At 39.4% G+C, this 17247-nt stretch overlaps 1 protein-coding gene across 1 annotated transcript in view; it reads left to right on the top strand.

Moving 5' to 3' along the window:
* Positions 1 to 17247, top strand: part of PRKDC (protein kinase, DNA-activated, catalytic subunit) — a 384813-nt gene that overhangs the window by 350572 nt on the left and 16994 nt on the right. Inside the window, exons 77-83 of the mRNA XM_077270465.1 lie at positions 686 to 887; positions 1019 to 1086; positions 1354 to 1574; positions 1680 to 1772; positions 5648 to 5734; positions 8386 to 8457; positions 12388 to 12589. Of these exons, the coding sequence (XP_077126580.1) occupies positions 686 to 887; positions 1019 to 1086; positions 1354 to 1574; positions 1680 to 1772; positions 5648 to 5734; positions 8386 to 8457; positions 12388 to 12589 (945 nt within the window). The remainder of the gene's footprint in view (positions 1 to 685; positions 888 to 1018; positions 1087 to 1353; positions 1575 to 1679; positions 1773 to 5647; positions 5735 to 8385; positions 8458 to 12387; positions 12590 to 17247) is intronic.

Below are 17247 nucleotides of genomic sequence, written 5' to 3'. Positions count from 1 at the left end.
AGTAATTCCTGTGTCACTATGGGTATGGTTTTATTGTAATGCACACTGTGGGGGGGACACAGTATGGTGGTTATTTGAATGTCATTGAATGAATAATTGGATTATATAGGCACTGTATGACGACGTGTAAACTAATTATTCTACTGATCTAAAAAAAAAAAAAAAAAAGAATAAACACTTCTCCAGACCATCCCCACAGCAGTGCTTCATTTCATAGCATTGGTCTCTTCTTGTACAGTATCTGCTGAATGATGTAACCGGCACAAAGACGTCATTGCACTGACTAAATTATAAAGGAAGCACTGGGCAGGAAGCTGAGAATGGCTTCCTGCAGCCACATAGTGCCTGGCTACTGCTGACAGCGGAGCTGCAGGAATTCTTCCTGCTCAATGATGTGTTCAGCCAATGGTGGTTGAAAGATACCGTAATAAGATCAATATGGCCATAGGCCTCCCTGGATTTCCCAGGCGCTAGTGCAGACTGCCCTCATTATAATCCGTCCCTGGCTGCGATAAGAAGCTGCCTTGCGGGCCATGTGTGTTTACCCGATTTATGTGTTCTCTATACAATGATTACATAATCCACCAAACATTTCTTATTAAATTCCTAGCACCCCCCTTGCCATGTTTCTTTGGTTTTTGAGGTGGTCATTATGACATGGTAATTGTTATACACTGTATTTCAGAAATATTCAAAGGAGTTTGACAGAGTTTGTGGAAAAGATGGCTCACCCCTTAGTGAGATGAAAGCTAATGCATTCACTAAAAGCTTAGCACCACTATTGGATAAAATAAAAGCAGAGAAGGAGCCAGGAAATTTAAAGGAATATTCGCCATGGATGAGTGCTTTCAAGCCAGAGTTTTCTAGAGATGATCTTGAAATTCCTGGTCAGTATTTGAGATCTATAAACAATATATCTTTTATATATATATATATATAAAAAAATTGTTATTATTATTTTTAGAAATTGTAATTAATATTTACAGAATATATCAATATATCCAAATTTTTGTTCCAGGTCAGTATGACGGTAAAAGCAAGCCATTGCCAGAGTATCACATAAAGATCTGTGGATTTGATGAGCGGGTATGGAGTCACCACATGGAGTAGAAATTAATTATTTTGGACTATTTTCTTATTTTGCTTTAAACTAAATATAGATAAAACACTTTTTTGTGCACAAATGTAGCAGAATTGAAGTTATCATTTAGTCTACCGATTCTCTGTAATTTGTGAATTGGGATAAATATTGGGCTTTCTTGCAGTCCCACTGGTGATCTATCGATGTGTCGATTGGTGCGTTGTGCAGTAATGTGGGTTTTTTCGTAATTGTGCTTATATTATTTATCAAAGGTAAAAGTTATGTCATCCATAAGAAAACCCAGGAAGATTATTATCCGTGGAAATGACGAGAGAGATTACCCATTTCTTGTCAAAGGTGGTGAAGATTTACGCCAGGACCAGCGGATTGAGCAACTGTTTGACATCATGAATATTATCCTTTCCCAGGATGCTGCTTGCAAGCAGAGATATATGCAATTGAAGACTTATCAAGTTATTCCTATGACCACACGGTATGGACTTCTCTACGTTGTTACCTGGTACATAAAGATCTCCTGGCTTTTATGTGAAAACACTGCAATTCTACTGTTAACATTATCATGTCTCTTCTTTTTCAGAATAGGCATAATTGAATGGCTGGAGAACACAAACACATTAAAAGACTTTATTTTAAGCACTTTGACGAAACAAGAGAGAACAGACTTCCACGGGTATTACAGATAATAATGACTGGCGCATTATACTAACAATCTATTGTATACATTTCATGCATTCACTTCATGACCCCAAATTACTGTGTAATGAAAAGTTTAATATTTTTACTATCATTTCTAAACCCGTCAGAATTTTGTATCTAACCCTATAATGCTTATATCAGAGGATATATCGTACACGATAGCTCGCGCAGAGAGGAATTTGAACAGTGGGACACTGGTATAAATGTTATCTACATAGAGGTGATAATCTTGATCCAGCAGTGGGTGCACCAAATCCCACTCAATTTTCCCTCTCACTCACAGAACAGGGGGCATTCATGGTGTTCAATCCAGAATCCTTGATTTCATAAACCCTAAACTTGTGGGTGTACTGAGGTACTCTCACACAGTTTGTACAGCTTAATTCTGTGCCTGGTCCTCTTACTGGAAGGTATTGCCAGAATTTAAGCCTCCCCTTGAAATGTATTAAAGGGAACCTGTCACCTGAATTTGGCGGGACCAGTTTTGGGTCATAGGGGCGGGGTTTTCAGGTGTTTGATTCACCCTTTTCTTACCCGCTGGCTGCATGCTGGCCGCAATATTGGATTGAAGTTCATTCTCTGTCCTCCGGAGTACACGCCTGCTCAAGGCAATCTTGCCTTACGCAAGCGTGTACTATGGAGGACAGAGAATGAACTTCAATCCAATATTGCAGCCAGCATGCAGCCAGCGGGTAAGGAAAGGGTGAATCAAACACTCGAAAACCCCGCCCATATGACCCAAAACTGGTTCCGCCAAATTCAGGTGACAGGTTCCCTTTAAGGACTCATCCACGCAGATGTCCTTTTAGCAAACTTTTCTCTGAAGTGCTCAATGACCGATCGAACTTTGAAAAGACGGTCAAAGTTGGGGGTTACCTCGGGGAGGACACCGTGCATTATCATTATAATGCAACAATGTTTGGATGGCCACAAAACGTTTACCGGTCATGGCAATTCAGAACACTGGAGTGTTATATGAAACGTCAACACACCAATATTGCCGAAGTTCTGGCTCTCAGTATCCCCATGTGAAGGACCAGGCCCCAAAACATCATCATTTCTATTGCATCTTCAGGAGTCTAGTTAGAAAATGATGATGGGCTGTTTTGTGACAAAAATTGCAAGTAAAAAGAAAAAAAAATGTTTTTAAAAATATTAAGAAAATAAACAAATATAAAAGTTCAAATCACCCTCCATTTTCTCCATTCAAAAAATGCACATATTTGGTATCTCCCCTTTTAGAATCGCCCAATCTCTCAATATATGAAAGAATTAGTCCGATTCGAAAACTGCATAGTGAGAAAAAAAATCCAAATGCCAAAATTGTTTTTTTTTCGGTCGTCGTAGCATTGCATTAAAATGATATAAAAATGTCAGCTCGGCACCCAAAAAATAAGCCCTGACCCAGCCCAAGACCTTGAAAAATGGAGACACTATGGGTCTCGGAAAATGGCGATTTTTTTTTTGTTTGTTTCTTTTCCCCTCCACTTAAATAAAAAAGAACCTATACATGCTTGGTATCTACGAACTCATTATGACCTGGAGAATCATGATGGTGGGTCAGTTATAGCATTTAGTGAACATGGTAAAAAAACAAAAAAAAAAAACAAACATAAAACATAAAACAATTGTGGAATTGCACTTTTTTGCAATTTCACCCTACTTTGAATTTTTTCCCATTTTCCAAAACCAATGGTGTCGTTCAAAAGTACAGCTCATCACACAAAAAACCCTCACGTAGCCATATTGACTGAAAAATAAAAAAGTTATGGCTCTGAAAAGGGGAGCAAAAAACGGAAACTCAAAAAGAAAAACCCAAGGTGGTGAAGGGGTTAAACGTCATTTTACACGTGTTTGCCCATTCAGACATCTTATCCAGATCATTTTGCAATATTGTAATATCAAGGTCAGTTTTTAGTATCCTACAGTTTGGTGTCATCAGCAAAGACTGACACTTTACTCTCAATCCTATCCACGCGGTCATTAATAAAGAGGTTAAAAGGAATCGGTCCAAGCACAGATCCCCGCGGTCCTCACTGCTGACTATATCTTATTTAGAGAACGTACCATTTATGACAACTCTTTGTTTACTGTCATTTATCCAATTCCTTACCCATCTGCATATAGCTTCCTTTAGTCCCGTCTTCTGTAGCTTCAGTATGTGGCTGTTATGTGGAAAGTATCAAATGCCTTTGCAAAGTCCAAATAAATCACATAAGCCTCATTACCAACATCCTCATTGAAACTCTACATGTTGTTTAGGTACGACTTATCCTTCATGAATTCGTGCTGGTTGTCAGTTATTATATTATTCTCTTCAATATATTTCTGCAGATCATCTCTTATAATGCCCTCTTTGCACACTACTGATGTGAGACTTACCAGATGGTAGTTACCTGGATCCACCCTCTTACCTTTCTTAAATATTGGTACCACATGAGCCATCCTCGAATCCTGTGGTACCACCCCTGTTACAAGTCTAAGAATATGAGATACAGCGGTCCTTCAATTCTCTCAATACCTGTGGATGAATGCTATCTGGGCTGGGGGATTTGTCAATGTTTAATTTGCTCAGAAGTACTTCTTGTATTATATTAGTTACATCAGGTGGTGAACTTTGATTTTTACCTTGTTGAATGATCCCTGGAATAGTCAGTTCATTGATGAACATGGATGAAAAGTGCCAGTTTAATATCTCAGCCTTTTCTTTGTCCTTTATAATTATCTTATTATTTTTTAAGGGGCCGATACAATCAGTTTATTTTTATTTTTCGTATTCATGTATTTATATTTGTTTAGGGATTTCTGTTATGTCGCTGACGATTTGTGTTTCAGTAGCTAACTTTGTTAGCTTGATTTTTTTTTTTTTTTTTACTTTTTTTTTTTATTGAGATCTTTATACTCATGAAATGCACTTTCTGTATTCTCAGCCTTCAAGATTTTGAATGCCCTTTGTTTTTGTCTTATTAAACTTCGTATTGTCTTATTTATCCATGATTCTAGTATTTCCGTAAACATGCCCCATTTATGGTCAGTATCCCCAGTTACCATGACATGGTCCCAGCCTACACGATTAAGCTCTTCCCTTAATTTGTTGAAATTAGCTTTCCTAATGTTTCAGGTTTTTGCATTTACCCTTTGAAATGTTTTATTAAATATAACATTCAAACTTGCCATATTATGGTCACTGTATCCCAAATGCTTCCTGATCTGCAGATCTGAAATTGTATCTGGTCTATTTGACAGGACCAGATCCAGCAGATTAAATCCCCTTGTTGGTTCCTCTACCAGATGAGAGCGGTAATTGTCCTGAACTGTGGTTAAAAACTTACAGCTTCTACCAAAACCAAAACATTCTGTGTCCCATTGAATGTGTGGATGGTTAAAATCCCCAATGATAAAGACCCTATTATTATTTACTGCCTTTTTAATTTGTTGCAGCATTTCATCCTCTATCATCATGTTCTCATACGCTTTATGCAGTTAATTAGCCCTCTTTGTCTGTACTGTTACATACTTAGGCTGTTAACTGGTTCATGCAGCTTTACATGAACACCCGAGCCTTACACTATGGCTGGTCCGAACAACGAAAGCAATTGTTACCATCCACCTCTCGTGTCTCCCCTTTTTCCTTATAGCTTGTATCAATCTACAATTAGCAGCTTTCCATTATTGCCATCCCCATGTTCATGCACTCGTGAAACTAGTAAATATTACTAGAAATTTTTGTGATGAACAGACTGCTATTTTTGATGTAGAAACAAAAAAAACTGTTGTGTATTACTATAGATCTAAAAACACATGCTGGTCAGTAAAAAACAATAGTTATCTTTATATTTGGTTTTGCAGAAGGAATAGTCCCGATAAGCATTACAATGCCTGGCTGGACAAGAAAAGCATGATTGGAAATCCACAACAACACATTGACTCCTATGTGTAAGTTGCTTTATCTTATATTTAGTTACATTTTTAATTTTTACACTTTTACAAAGCTGTTGAGAAAACACATGTCAGATGTTTTTGGCAAGTGAGCAGGTTATTGTATGACTGTTTTCTCAATCATTACTTATTTTATTTTTAAAGGGACTCTGTCACCTGAATTTGGAGGGAACAATTTTCAGCCATAGGGGCGGGGCTTTTGGGTGTTTGATTCGCCCTTTCCTTACCCGCTGGCTGCAATATTGGATTGAAGTTCATTCTCTGTCCTCCATAGTACACGCCTGCGTAAGGCAAGATTGCCTTGTGCAGGCATGTACTACGGAGGACAGAGAATGAACTTCAATCCAATATTGCAGCCAGCGGGTAACGAAAGGGTGAATCAAACACCCGAAAACCCCGCCCCTATGGCTGAAAATCGTTCCCTCCAAATTCAGGTGACAGAGTCCCTTTAAGTTTTTTGGACCATTGGGGTTCTTTTCATATACCCTACTATTTCCTCTTTTTCACCTTTTTTTTCTTGTTCACTTGACACCTATGCTTTTCTCTGACCACTTGGTCTTTAACCCCTTACTGACATCGGATGTGTTAGTACGCTGATGTCAGTATCGCCCGCTTTGATGGGGACTCTGGCGATGAGCCCACATCAAAGCCGGGACATGTCAGCTGTTTTGAACAGCTGACATGTGCCTGCAATAGGCGCAGGTGGAATCACGATCCACCCGCGCCTGTTAACTAGTTAAATGCCGCTGTCAAAGTTTGACAGCGGCATTTAACAAGCGCTTCCGGATGGAAATACGCACACCGGTGGCCCCCCAGTCACATGATCAGGGGTCATCTGTGCGTCAGCATTACAACCAGAGGTCTCCTTGATACCTCTATGGTTGTGTGTGCCAGATTGCTATGAGTGCCACCTAGTGGTCGGCGCTCATAGCAACTCAGCAATTCAGCTTCATAGAGGCGATCTAAACATCGCCTCTGTAGCAGAGCCGATCAAGTTGTGCCAGCTTCTAGTCTCCTATGAAGACTATTGAAGCACGGCAAAAGTAAAAAAAAAAAAAAAAAAAAAAAAAAAAAAAATGTTTTTAAAAATATAAAAAACTAAACAAAGTATAAAAGTTTAAATCACTCCCCTTTTGCCCCGTTCAAAATACAACAATAAAAAAAAAAAACCTATACATATTTGGTATTGCTGTGTTCAGAATCGCCCGATCTATCAATAAAAAAAAAAAAAAGAAATAGCCTGATTGCTAAAAGGCGTAGTGATAAAAAAAAATTAAAAATGCCAGAATTACGCTTTTTTGGTAGCCGCGACATTGCATTAAAATGCAATAACGGGCAATCAAAAGAACATAACTGCACCACAATGGTATCATTAAAAACGTCAGCTCGGCATGCAAAAAATAAGCTGTCACCCAACCCGAGATCATGAAAAATGGAGACGCTACGGGTATTGAAAAATTGCGCAATTTTTTGTCCTTTTAGCATTTAGTGAACTTGGCAATAAAGCCAAACAAAAAACAAGTGTGGGATTGCATTTTTTTTGCAATTTCAATGCACTTGGAATTTGTTTCCCGTTTTCTAGTACACGACATGGTAAACCAATGGTGTCGTTCAAAAGTTTAATTCGTCCCGCAAAAAATAAGCCCTCACATGGCCATATTGCTGGAAAAATAAAAGTTATGGCTCTGGGAAGGAGGGGAGCGAAAAACGAAAACGCAAAACTGAAACATGCTCCGGTGATGAAGGGGTTAATATTATGAATACTGATGGGCTTTCATTTTACTGCACAACTTTGCTTTTAGATATTTAACTTCGATAATGTTCATTGAGAATGAATGTGAATGATTTTTTTTTACCATTTGACCATCTCATGTTCTTTGCACTGTTTTTCTGTCTCTGTGTTTTTCCTGGATGAAAGGGTATATTTTCCTTATTCGTGTATTCAGCACGTACACTGTTTTTGTAGATGTATTAATTGTAGGTGCATATGGCCAGTATTAGAGATGGTTATATTTTGAAGGGTTCTTTTGATAGCTGTTCTATTTTTTAGGTACACGGTTTTTCTCATTGCCTTATTCATTCTAAAACAGCGTTATTAGTAAAGAGGTTGTCCACTACTTTTACATGGATGACTTTTTTTTTTTTTGTTTGACAGTCACCCCTCTGCAATTTGGCCATGTTTTTACAGCTAAATCACAACTCTGTGCAACTTGTCTGAGACGTGCTGTTATGCGACTGATCTTTTTAATCTCTCAGTGACTGCTCTGATGACTGCTGTCACGCGACACATATTGCGGTTTAGCCCCAACCTAAATTATTTACGTGTATATTTCTAATACACCATCATAAAGGTTATATACTCACACCGTCATCCTTTTCCATCTTTACCACGTCCCTTCTTTGCCTATACATATACAATTTACTATCAGTGATGCACACTTACTGTGAGGATTTGTATTATTCATTCTGTTTTAATTTTCAGAACCGCTTCAATTTCTTTCATTTAAACAGTAGCAGGTACAGGGCAGCAAAGTGTCCATTTAGTCATACAGACATATTTACATGTCATGTACTAGGAGGATGTGCTTGTAGTCAGTTCTACCTTTCAAAAAAATAATAGTAAATCGTGACCAATATTTCTGCTACAGTTCCGCGAACCGTGATTCGGCTGTCAGCTCATTCAAGGAAAGAGAAGCTCTTGTTCCTGGAGATCTGTTGAGGTGAGCAAAGAAAGCCATTTCTCTTGCCTTTCAGGCTACTCTTTTTTGGGATGGTCACTTTATGTAAGAATTGTGAACAGTATAAGAAATTTTATAAATGAAATAGATTTTACACTTTGACTCCTTGGATGGCAATTGTAGGCTGCCAGATCCTTCTCTGTCTCTAAGGGTATGTGGACACGATATCTTTTAGACATGTGCAAAAAACTTTTTTCAGGAGGAAGATTCTTCAGGGTGCATCGGCGTCTTTTGTATTAAAGTGTTTTTTTAGTAGTTCTTTGATATACCAGCTTTTTTTAAACTTATATTGGATAAACTAGTGAGTGATTTTCAAGCGGAAAAAACCTGAGGAACGGGCAGGTCCCTTCTATTCACCAGTTTGCGTCTTTGGAAACCTGAAGTCATTTAAAAGGAGCACAGTGTTTAGCGCCTTTTCAGGTGGATTTGTCATGTAGACCCGAACAGGATAGAATAAATGGGGTAAGACCACTTTTATCCATGTGTAAATATTGGTCTATATGCATTTGCCTTATAATGGAAGCAAGGAGAGTTCCCGTACTTATCTGTTACTGTGAGAGAGTGCTTTTCATTATATTATTTTTTCACTTATGCTATTAGTAGTGGTGCTGTGTGGTTGCTCTTCGCACCTTCATGACCGAGCAGTTTTCTGTTTTTGTGCATTTTTTTCTGCTCTTCTTTCACGAGCTATTTTAATTCCTCCATCAGCATAACCTTACAAGGGCTTGTTGTTTGTGAGATGAGCTTGATTTATTTCCTGCTTTTATAGTAAAACCTTAAAGTGGGGTGAAATGGTGGGAAATTCTTTAATTGCTTTTTGGGGATTATTTTTACGACATTCATTATGTGGTAAAAATTATCTGGCAATTTGATTCTCCAGGTTATTTTGATTATGGTATTACTGATCAGGTTGTTTTTACATGATAGTCACAAAAATGTAACCACTATAACATGAAATTAAGATACACCAAAATGATGCCATTTTGAGGTTCATACAACAATTTGAACCCTTTACTCCCCAGAATTGTATTTTTGGCAGAAACTGCAATGATTGAAAAACTGCAATTCTTGCTTTTCAATAATTTTATTTTCTGCTATTTTTAGGTTGTCTAATTTAATAAATTGTCACCAAATATTTCTTCTTTTTTTGAACTAGGGAAAGGGGGTGGTTTACACTTTGATTTCCATATGTGTGTGTGTGTGTATATATATATATACATATACACACACACACACACACACACACACACACACACGTGTAGTATTTACATAGTATGTACAAATATGTCATTGTCTTTAGTGGTAGAACTTATTCTTTGATCATATTTTCATGGTCATTTGTCCAACAGAACCATCTATTAAACTGCTATTAATCCATCTCCACTAAAGATACAATTCTGCCACGTTTTGTGACAGCTGTGTTGAAGTGACTATTATGCATAATACACAGTAACAAGTGGGATAAAGATTATGAAGATCGTCATTTCAGTTCTTTCTACAGTATTTCCATCCCCACGAGAATCAGTCTAGTATACTTTGTGGGTTTTTTTTTTCCTTTGGCTGTAGATTGGTTGGTGTTTAGATCCTGAGTCCCTACTGATTAATTAACAGAACTCCAAACAGTACAAAGCTTAGGAGTCTGGAGCACACAACTCCGGTTTGAGGCCAACAGGAGGGCAAAGCAGGATACAGGCTCAACTCTTCAGACACCTGCCGTGGGCAAACTATATACAGTAGATAGATGAAATGGCTATCTAAAAAAGGGCAGCCACACCCATTTGTACAAAGTACAAGAAACTACAGCCAAACCAAGAAATGAACCAGAGCATAAGTTAGCATATATGAAATGTGTAGCAGCACGTTTACACTGTAGTCATTTCACAGATGAAACTCAATAAAAAACAAAATGAGCCTATACCCTGTAGTAAGGAAATAGTAATAGTACATGGAAATAACACAATATACTTAGTTAATTTTTTATTAAAATAAGTGTAAAAGCCATCCCACCACGACAAGGTGTGCCCAACTGGGACGGCCCTATCCTGTCTCTAGTATATGAAAAAATCACCTTGTCTCAGTGTGATACTATTTTGCTAAGTTTTGTGACAGCTGTGTTGAAATAACGAACATGCGTAATACACAGTGACAAATGGAATACAGCTCATGAAGCATTGTCATTTCAGTCCTTTCTACAGTATTTCTGTCCCAATGAGAATCTGTCTGAAAATGTAAAATGTAAACTTTCAGTGTTTTTTCATCTTTGGCTGGCATTTTAAAGCTATGTTTCCACAACGAGCATTTGGTGTGTATTTTTGCTGCATAAAAAATGTATTGTCTTACAGTTATAGCAAAGTGGATGGGATTTATAGAAATCTCATGCTCAATGTGCAACTGACCTGTGGTGCATATTTCAAAATTTGCAGCATATCGATTTCCTCTTGTGGGTACGCTGAGTTTTCTTTGCTGATTTTCCTCATAGACTTGCATTAGATGAGAAAAATCTGCAGGTAAAAATAAATGCACTTTTGTTTTAGTGCGTTTCCACCTTGGAAACGGAAAAAAACACATGTAATCCGCATCTAAGTTTATCAAAGCCAAATAACTGGAAGTAGAAACAAAGCAGCTTTATTTAAAACTTGACACACAAAAAGAGACAAAAATGCAGCGATGAAAACGCATGTTAAGAAAATGCACGTATCCCAATTTAAAGAGTAGGTGCAGAAATTCTGCAAAAAAATAAATAACCAAAAGCGCATTGGGTTAACGTAGTAATAATAATAATAATTTTATTTATATAGCGCTAACATATTCCGCAGCGCTTTACAAATTATAGAGGGGAGTTGTACAGAAAATAGACATTACAGCATAATAGAAATCACAGTTCAAAATAGATACCAGGAGGAATGAGGGCCCTGATTGTCTGCAGATTGGTGGGGGTTTGGGTCATATGCACTATTCAGGGGTCTATTTAGCGATTGTTGGGGGTCTCGAGACTTCACTGATCTGCAGGCAATTAAAATGCTTGCCAAAGAAGAAACCATATAGTGAAAGTTTAGTGACTCATCAGGAAAAATATAAAGCAGTGAATGTAATAAAATAAAATCATACCTTCTTACTAGAGATGAGCGAATTTGCTCTGTTCCCTGCTTATTCGGCAAGCTATAGCGCTTACCGAATAATCTGCAGAGGGAACCCGGATACCTGGAGTGCTCTGACGTCACAGCTGTTCGGCTCCGCAGACGCATGTGTTTCGGCTGTGCGACATTCACGACACATGCATGGAGAGGCTGACACACAGGCTCTCCATGCATGTGTCCCAACAGTGAAACAGCCGAGAGACATGCAGCTGCGGAGCCGAACAGCTGTGACGTCAGAGCACTCCAGGTATCCGGGTTCCCTCTGCAGATTATTCGGTAAGCGCTATAGCTTGCCGAATAAGCAGGGACCTGATCTAGTTAGCTTATCTCTACTTCTTACATCCTGCATCACTTTATCACTGATGTTTCGGTGGTCCCCCTTTCTCTCAAAAATATGCTAAAGAACACTTTCTTTAGTATTATATATCTATACAATATAAAAAAGCTATTTAATGAAGTATCACTGAGCTGTACTTCTCTTGATTTCGGTCAGATTGGTCAAGGTAGTTGAGGTGCACACAAGTTTTGGTGGGAAAAGATCCTAGTTTTGTTGGCTGTTCAGATCCCCGACACATATTGCTGTGTTCTCTGTATTACTCTGGAACATTCTACATAGTTCAATAGTTTAAGTTGGCAGGACGACCGAGAACTGTTGAGTATCCTAGAGTAGGAGGTATCCAAGTGTTTGGGATTGCATGGTGTCTTTTGACATGAGGTCTTCTGTCTCATTACTGACTGTAATGTGTAAATAATACATCTCTCACATACATTGCAGGAGGGCCTTTATTAAGATGAGTGCAACACCTGAAGCATTTTTGGCTCTGCGCTCCCATTTTGTCCGGTCTCACGCTTTGCTGTGTATAAGCCATTGGATCCTTGGCATTGGAGATCGCCACCTGAGCAATTTCATGGTCAATATGGAGACTGGAGGAATGATTGGCATTGATTTTGGTCACGCCTTTGGCACAGCAACTCAGGTAACTCCAGTACAGTGATTACAGACTTTTATTGAGGGGTATTTCATGTGAAATTGAGCTAAATGCAACGAGGGGGGAATTGTCCTGAAGGTAAATGCAGATGTATTAGAGCAGTTTATAATTTCAGTGCAAAGTTTCGTAATAACACAGAACCCCCTGGCTCTCCTAACATCTTTTATCAATGTTCCCCATTAAGCAACAGTTCTATATAACATTTTCAATTATATTTTGTGCTCTTCCTCTTATACGCCCTCATCATCTATGAATACTAAGTGTTAACATTCCTGTTATCAAGTGTCCCTACATCTCCTAAGGGGTATAATACCTAGTTTATTTATTTAAAAAAAGATTAGTTTGAGTACCTGAGAAATAGCATGAATCAGAGATCTAAGCAAAGATGCTCCAGAAAGATTGTTTATTCCAGAATACAAACCGTAACTAAGCGTAGAAAGCTGACATGTTTCTTTAAGGGTATGTGTCCACGCTCAGGATTGCATCAGGATTTGGTCAGGATTTTTCATCAGTATTTGTAAGCCAAAACCAGGAGTGGGTGATAAATGCAAAAGTGGAGCATATGTTTCTATTATACTTTTCCTCTAATTGTTCCACTCCTGGTTTTGGCTTACAAATACTGATGAAAAATCCTGACCAAATCCTGATGCAATCCTGAACGTGGACACATACCCTTAAAGGCAAAATCCACTTTTTTTTTTTTTACGAACCCTTGATTTGTGTACTTATTTTTTGGAAGTGCACTGCCATCTTGTGGATGGCATGGCTTCTCATTGATCCGTCTGCACCACGCATGCATATAATGAGCATACACAGAGATACTGGAAGCGTTCTGGTCCTGGGGACATACTGTTACTTAATTAGAAGATTTTTTTTCCTGCAAATTCTCAGCTTCACCATCTATGGTATATTAAAGAAAAAACATCCAAGCCTGCCTATGTTTTGCCAAAACCTATATCAAATCTGCCAAAAACATATGGGAAAGGTTGAACTTTTTGTCCATATTTCCAAAAAGTATGTTTGGTGTAAATTCCAAACCAGAACAACACCACACCCACAGAGAAGTATGGTGACGCAGCATTGTGCTTTGGGACTGTTTTTCGGTAGCTGAAACTGGGGAGTTATGAACAGTTCAAAATATAAATCAATTTTGCAAGAAAACCTTCAGGCCCCTGCTGAAAAGAAGTTCCAACTTTCAGCATGACAAGGACCCAAAGCATACCTCTAAATCATAGGTGGGGATCCTCAGGCCGCAAATGATTACTTTTTCTGCAGCCCCCAAGGGTAGATTCCCGGGGACCATAGTGTTCAGGCCGGCAGCTGCGTTCTGAAGGCCTCCAGCCTTATAATTTCTTCCTGCTCTGCGAACATGTGCACTCAGCTTTCACTACTGAACATTGCGGCAAGAGCAATGAATGATTACGTCCTCTTGCTGGCCACTGCCAGGACATACTGTATGGGCAGTTTCCGTACTCCCATCCCACAGAAGAAGAAAGCGGCGGCAGCCTCAGGTCTCCTGTGATGTATATACGGCAGCCCTGGCATCTCCTGTGATGTATATACCGCAGCCCTGTGTCTCCTGGGATTTATATACCGCAGCCCCCTATCTCCAGGCATGTATATACCACAGCTATGTGTCTCCTGTGTTGTATATACCGCAGGCCTGTGCCTCCTGTGATGTATATACCGCAGCCCCGTATCTCCTGGGATGTATATACCGCACCCCTGTATCTCCTGTGATGTACAGTTGTGGCCAAAAGTATTGACACCCCTGCAATTCTGTCAGATAATACTCAGTTTCTTCCTGAAAATGATTGCAATCACAAATTCTTTGTTTTTATTATCTTCATTTAATTTGTCTTAAATGAAAAAACACAAAAAGAATTGTCCTAAAGCCAAATTGGATATAATTCCACACCAAACATAAAAAAAGGGGGTGGACAAAAGTATTGGCACTGTTCGAAAAATCATGTGATACTTCTCTAATTTGTGTAATTAACAGCACCTGTAACTTACCTGTGGCACCTAACAGGTGTTGGCAATAACTAAATCACACTCGCAGCCAGTTGACATGGATTAAAGTTGACTCAACCTCTGTCCTGTGTCCTTGTGTGAACCACATTGAGCATGGAGAAAAGAAAGAAGACCAAAGATCTGTCTGAGGACTTGAGAAACCAAATTGTGAGGAAGCATGAGCAATCTCAAGGCTACAAGTCCATCTCCAAAGACCTGAATGTTCCTGTGTCTACCGTGAGCAGTGTCATCAAGAAGTTTAAAGCCCATGGCACTGTGGCTAACCTCCCTAGATGTGGACGGAAAAGAAAAATTGACAAGAGATTTCAACGCAAGATTGTGCGGATGTTGGATAAAGAACCTCGACTAACATCCAACAAGTTTAAGTTGCCCTGCAGTCCGAGGGTACAACAGTGTCAACCCGTACTATCCGTCGGCGTCTGAATGAAAAGGGACTGTATGGTAGGAGACCCAGGAAGACCCCACTTCTTACCCCGAGACAAAAAAAAAGCCAGGCTGGAGTTTGCCAAAATTTACCTGAAAAAGCCTAAAATGTTTTGGAAGAATATTCTCTGGTCAGAGGAGACAAAAGTAGAGCTTTTTGGGCAAAGGCATCAACATAGTTTACAGGAGAAAAAAGAGGCATTCAAAGAAAAGAACACGGTCCCTAGAGTCAAACATGGCGGAAGTTCCCTGATGTTTTGGGGTTGCTTTGCTGCCTCTGGCACTGGACTGCTTGACCGTGTGCATGGTATTATGAAGTCTGAAGACTACCAACAAATTATGCAGCATAATGTAGGGCCCAGTGTGAGAAAGCTGGGTCTCCCTCAGAGGTCATGGGGATTCCAGCAGGACAATGACCCAAATCACACTTCAAAAAGCACTAGAAAATGGTTTGAGAGAAAGCACTGGAGACTTCTAAGGTGGCCAGCAATGAGTCCTGACCTGAATCCCATAGAACACCTGTGGAGAGATCTAAAAATGGCAGTTTGGAGAAGGCACCCTTCAAATATCAGGGACCTGGAGCAGTTTGCTGGAATTTTAGACCATTCTTCTTTGGCAGAGCATTGTAAGAAACTCATTGATGGTTACCGGAAGCGGTTGGTCGCAGTTATTTTGGCTAAAGGTTGTGCAACCAAGTATTAGGCTGAGGGTGCCAATACTTTTGTCTGGCCCATTTTTGGAGTTTTGTGTGAAATGATCAATGTTTTGCTTTTTGCTTCATTCTCTCTTGTGTTTTTTCGTTTAAGACAAATTACATGAAGATAATAATACCAAAGAATTTGTGATTGCAATCATTTTCAGGAAGAAACTGAGTATTATCTGACAGAATTGCAGGGGTGTCAATACTTTTGGCCACAACTGTATATACCACATCCCTGTGTCTCCTGTGATGTATATACCACAGCCCTGTCTCTCCTGTGATGTATATACCACAGCCCGATGTTTCCTGTGATAATAATAATAATAATAATTTTTATTTATATAGCGCCAACATATTCCGCAGCGCTTTACAAATTATAGAGGATTTGACTGTGATGTATATACTGCAGCCCTGCGTCTCCTGGGATGTGTATATACTGCAGCCCTGGTTCTCCTGTGATGTGTGTATACTGCAGCCCTGCGTCTCCTGTTTTGTCTATATACCGCAGCCCTGTATCTCATGTAATGTGTGTATATATGTATATATGTATGTGTGTATATATATATACTAGCTGAAGAGCCCGGCGTTGCCTGGGCATAGTAAATATCTGTGGTTAGTTATAGCACCTCACTTCTCTTATTTTCCCATCACGCCTCTCATTTTCCCCATCACATCTTTCATTTTCCCCCTCACATCTCTCATTTTCTCCCTCACTCCTCTTATTTTCCCCCTCACTCCTCTCATTCCCCCCTAACACTTGTCATTTCGACCTCACATCTGTCATTTTTCCCTCACTCCTCTCATTTTGCACTCACATATTTTCATTTTCACCTCACACCTCTCATTTTCACCTCAGTATATACATGTTTGTCATCTCCCTTATATATAGTATACACCTGTATGTCATCTCCTGTATATAGTATATACCTGTATGTCATCTCCCCTGTATATAGTATATACCTGCTGTGTGTCATCTCCCCTGTATATAGTATATACCTGTATGTCATCTCCTCCTATATATAGTATCAGGGCCGGCTCCAGGTTTTTGAGGGCCCCGGGCGAAAGAGTCTGTGGGCCCCCTCTTTAACACATACCACGATTCATGATCGCATATAAACACAGCCATGTAGTATATAACACTGCCCACGTAGTATATAACACAGCCCACGTAGTATATAGCAGCCCAGCCCACGTAGTATATAGCAGCCCAGCCCACGTAGTATATAGCAGCCCAGCCCACGTAGTATATAGCAGCCCAGCCCACGTAGTAATAGCAGCCCAGCACACGTAGTATATAGCAGCCCAGCACACGTAGTATATAGCAGCCCAGCACACGTAGTATATAGCAGCCCAGCACACGTAGTATATAGCAGCCCAGCACACGTAGTATATAGCAGCCCAGCACACGTAGTATATAGCAGCGCAGCCCATGTAGTATATAGCAGCCCAACACACGTAGTATATAGCAGCCCAGCACACGTAGTATATA

The sequence above is a fragment of the Ranitomeya variabilis genome, chromosome 6 (genome assembly GCF_051348905.1).
Source record: "Ranitomeya variabilis isolate aRanVar5 chromosome 6, aRanVar5.hap1, whole genome shotgun sequence".
NCBI lineage: Eukaryota > Metazoa > Chordata > Amphibia > Anura > Dendrobatidae > Ranitomeya > Ranitomeya variabilis.
Note: the sequence above shows the minus strand (reverse complement) of the source record. Positions and strands in the feature narration are given on the sequence as shown.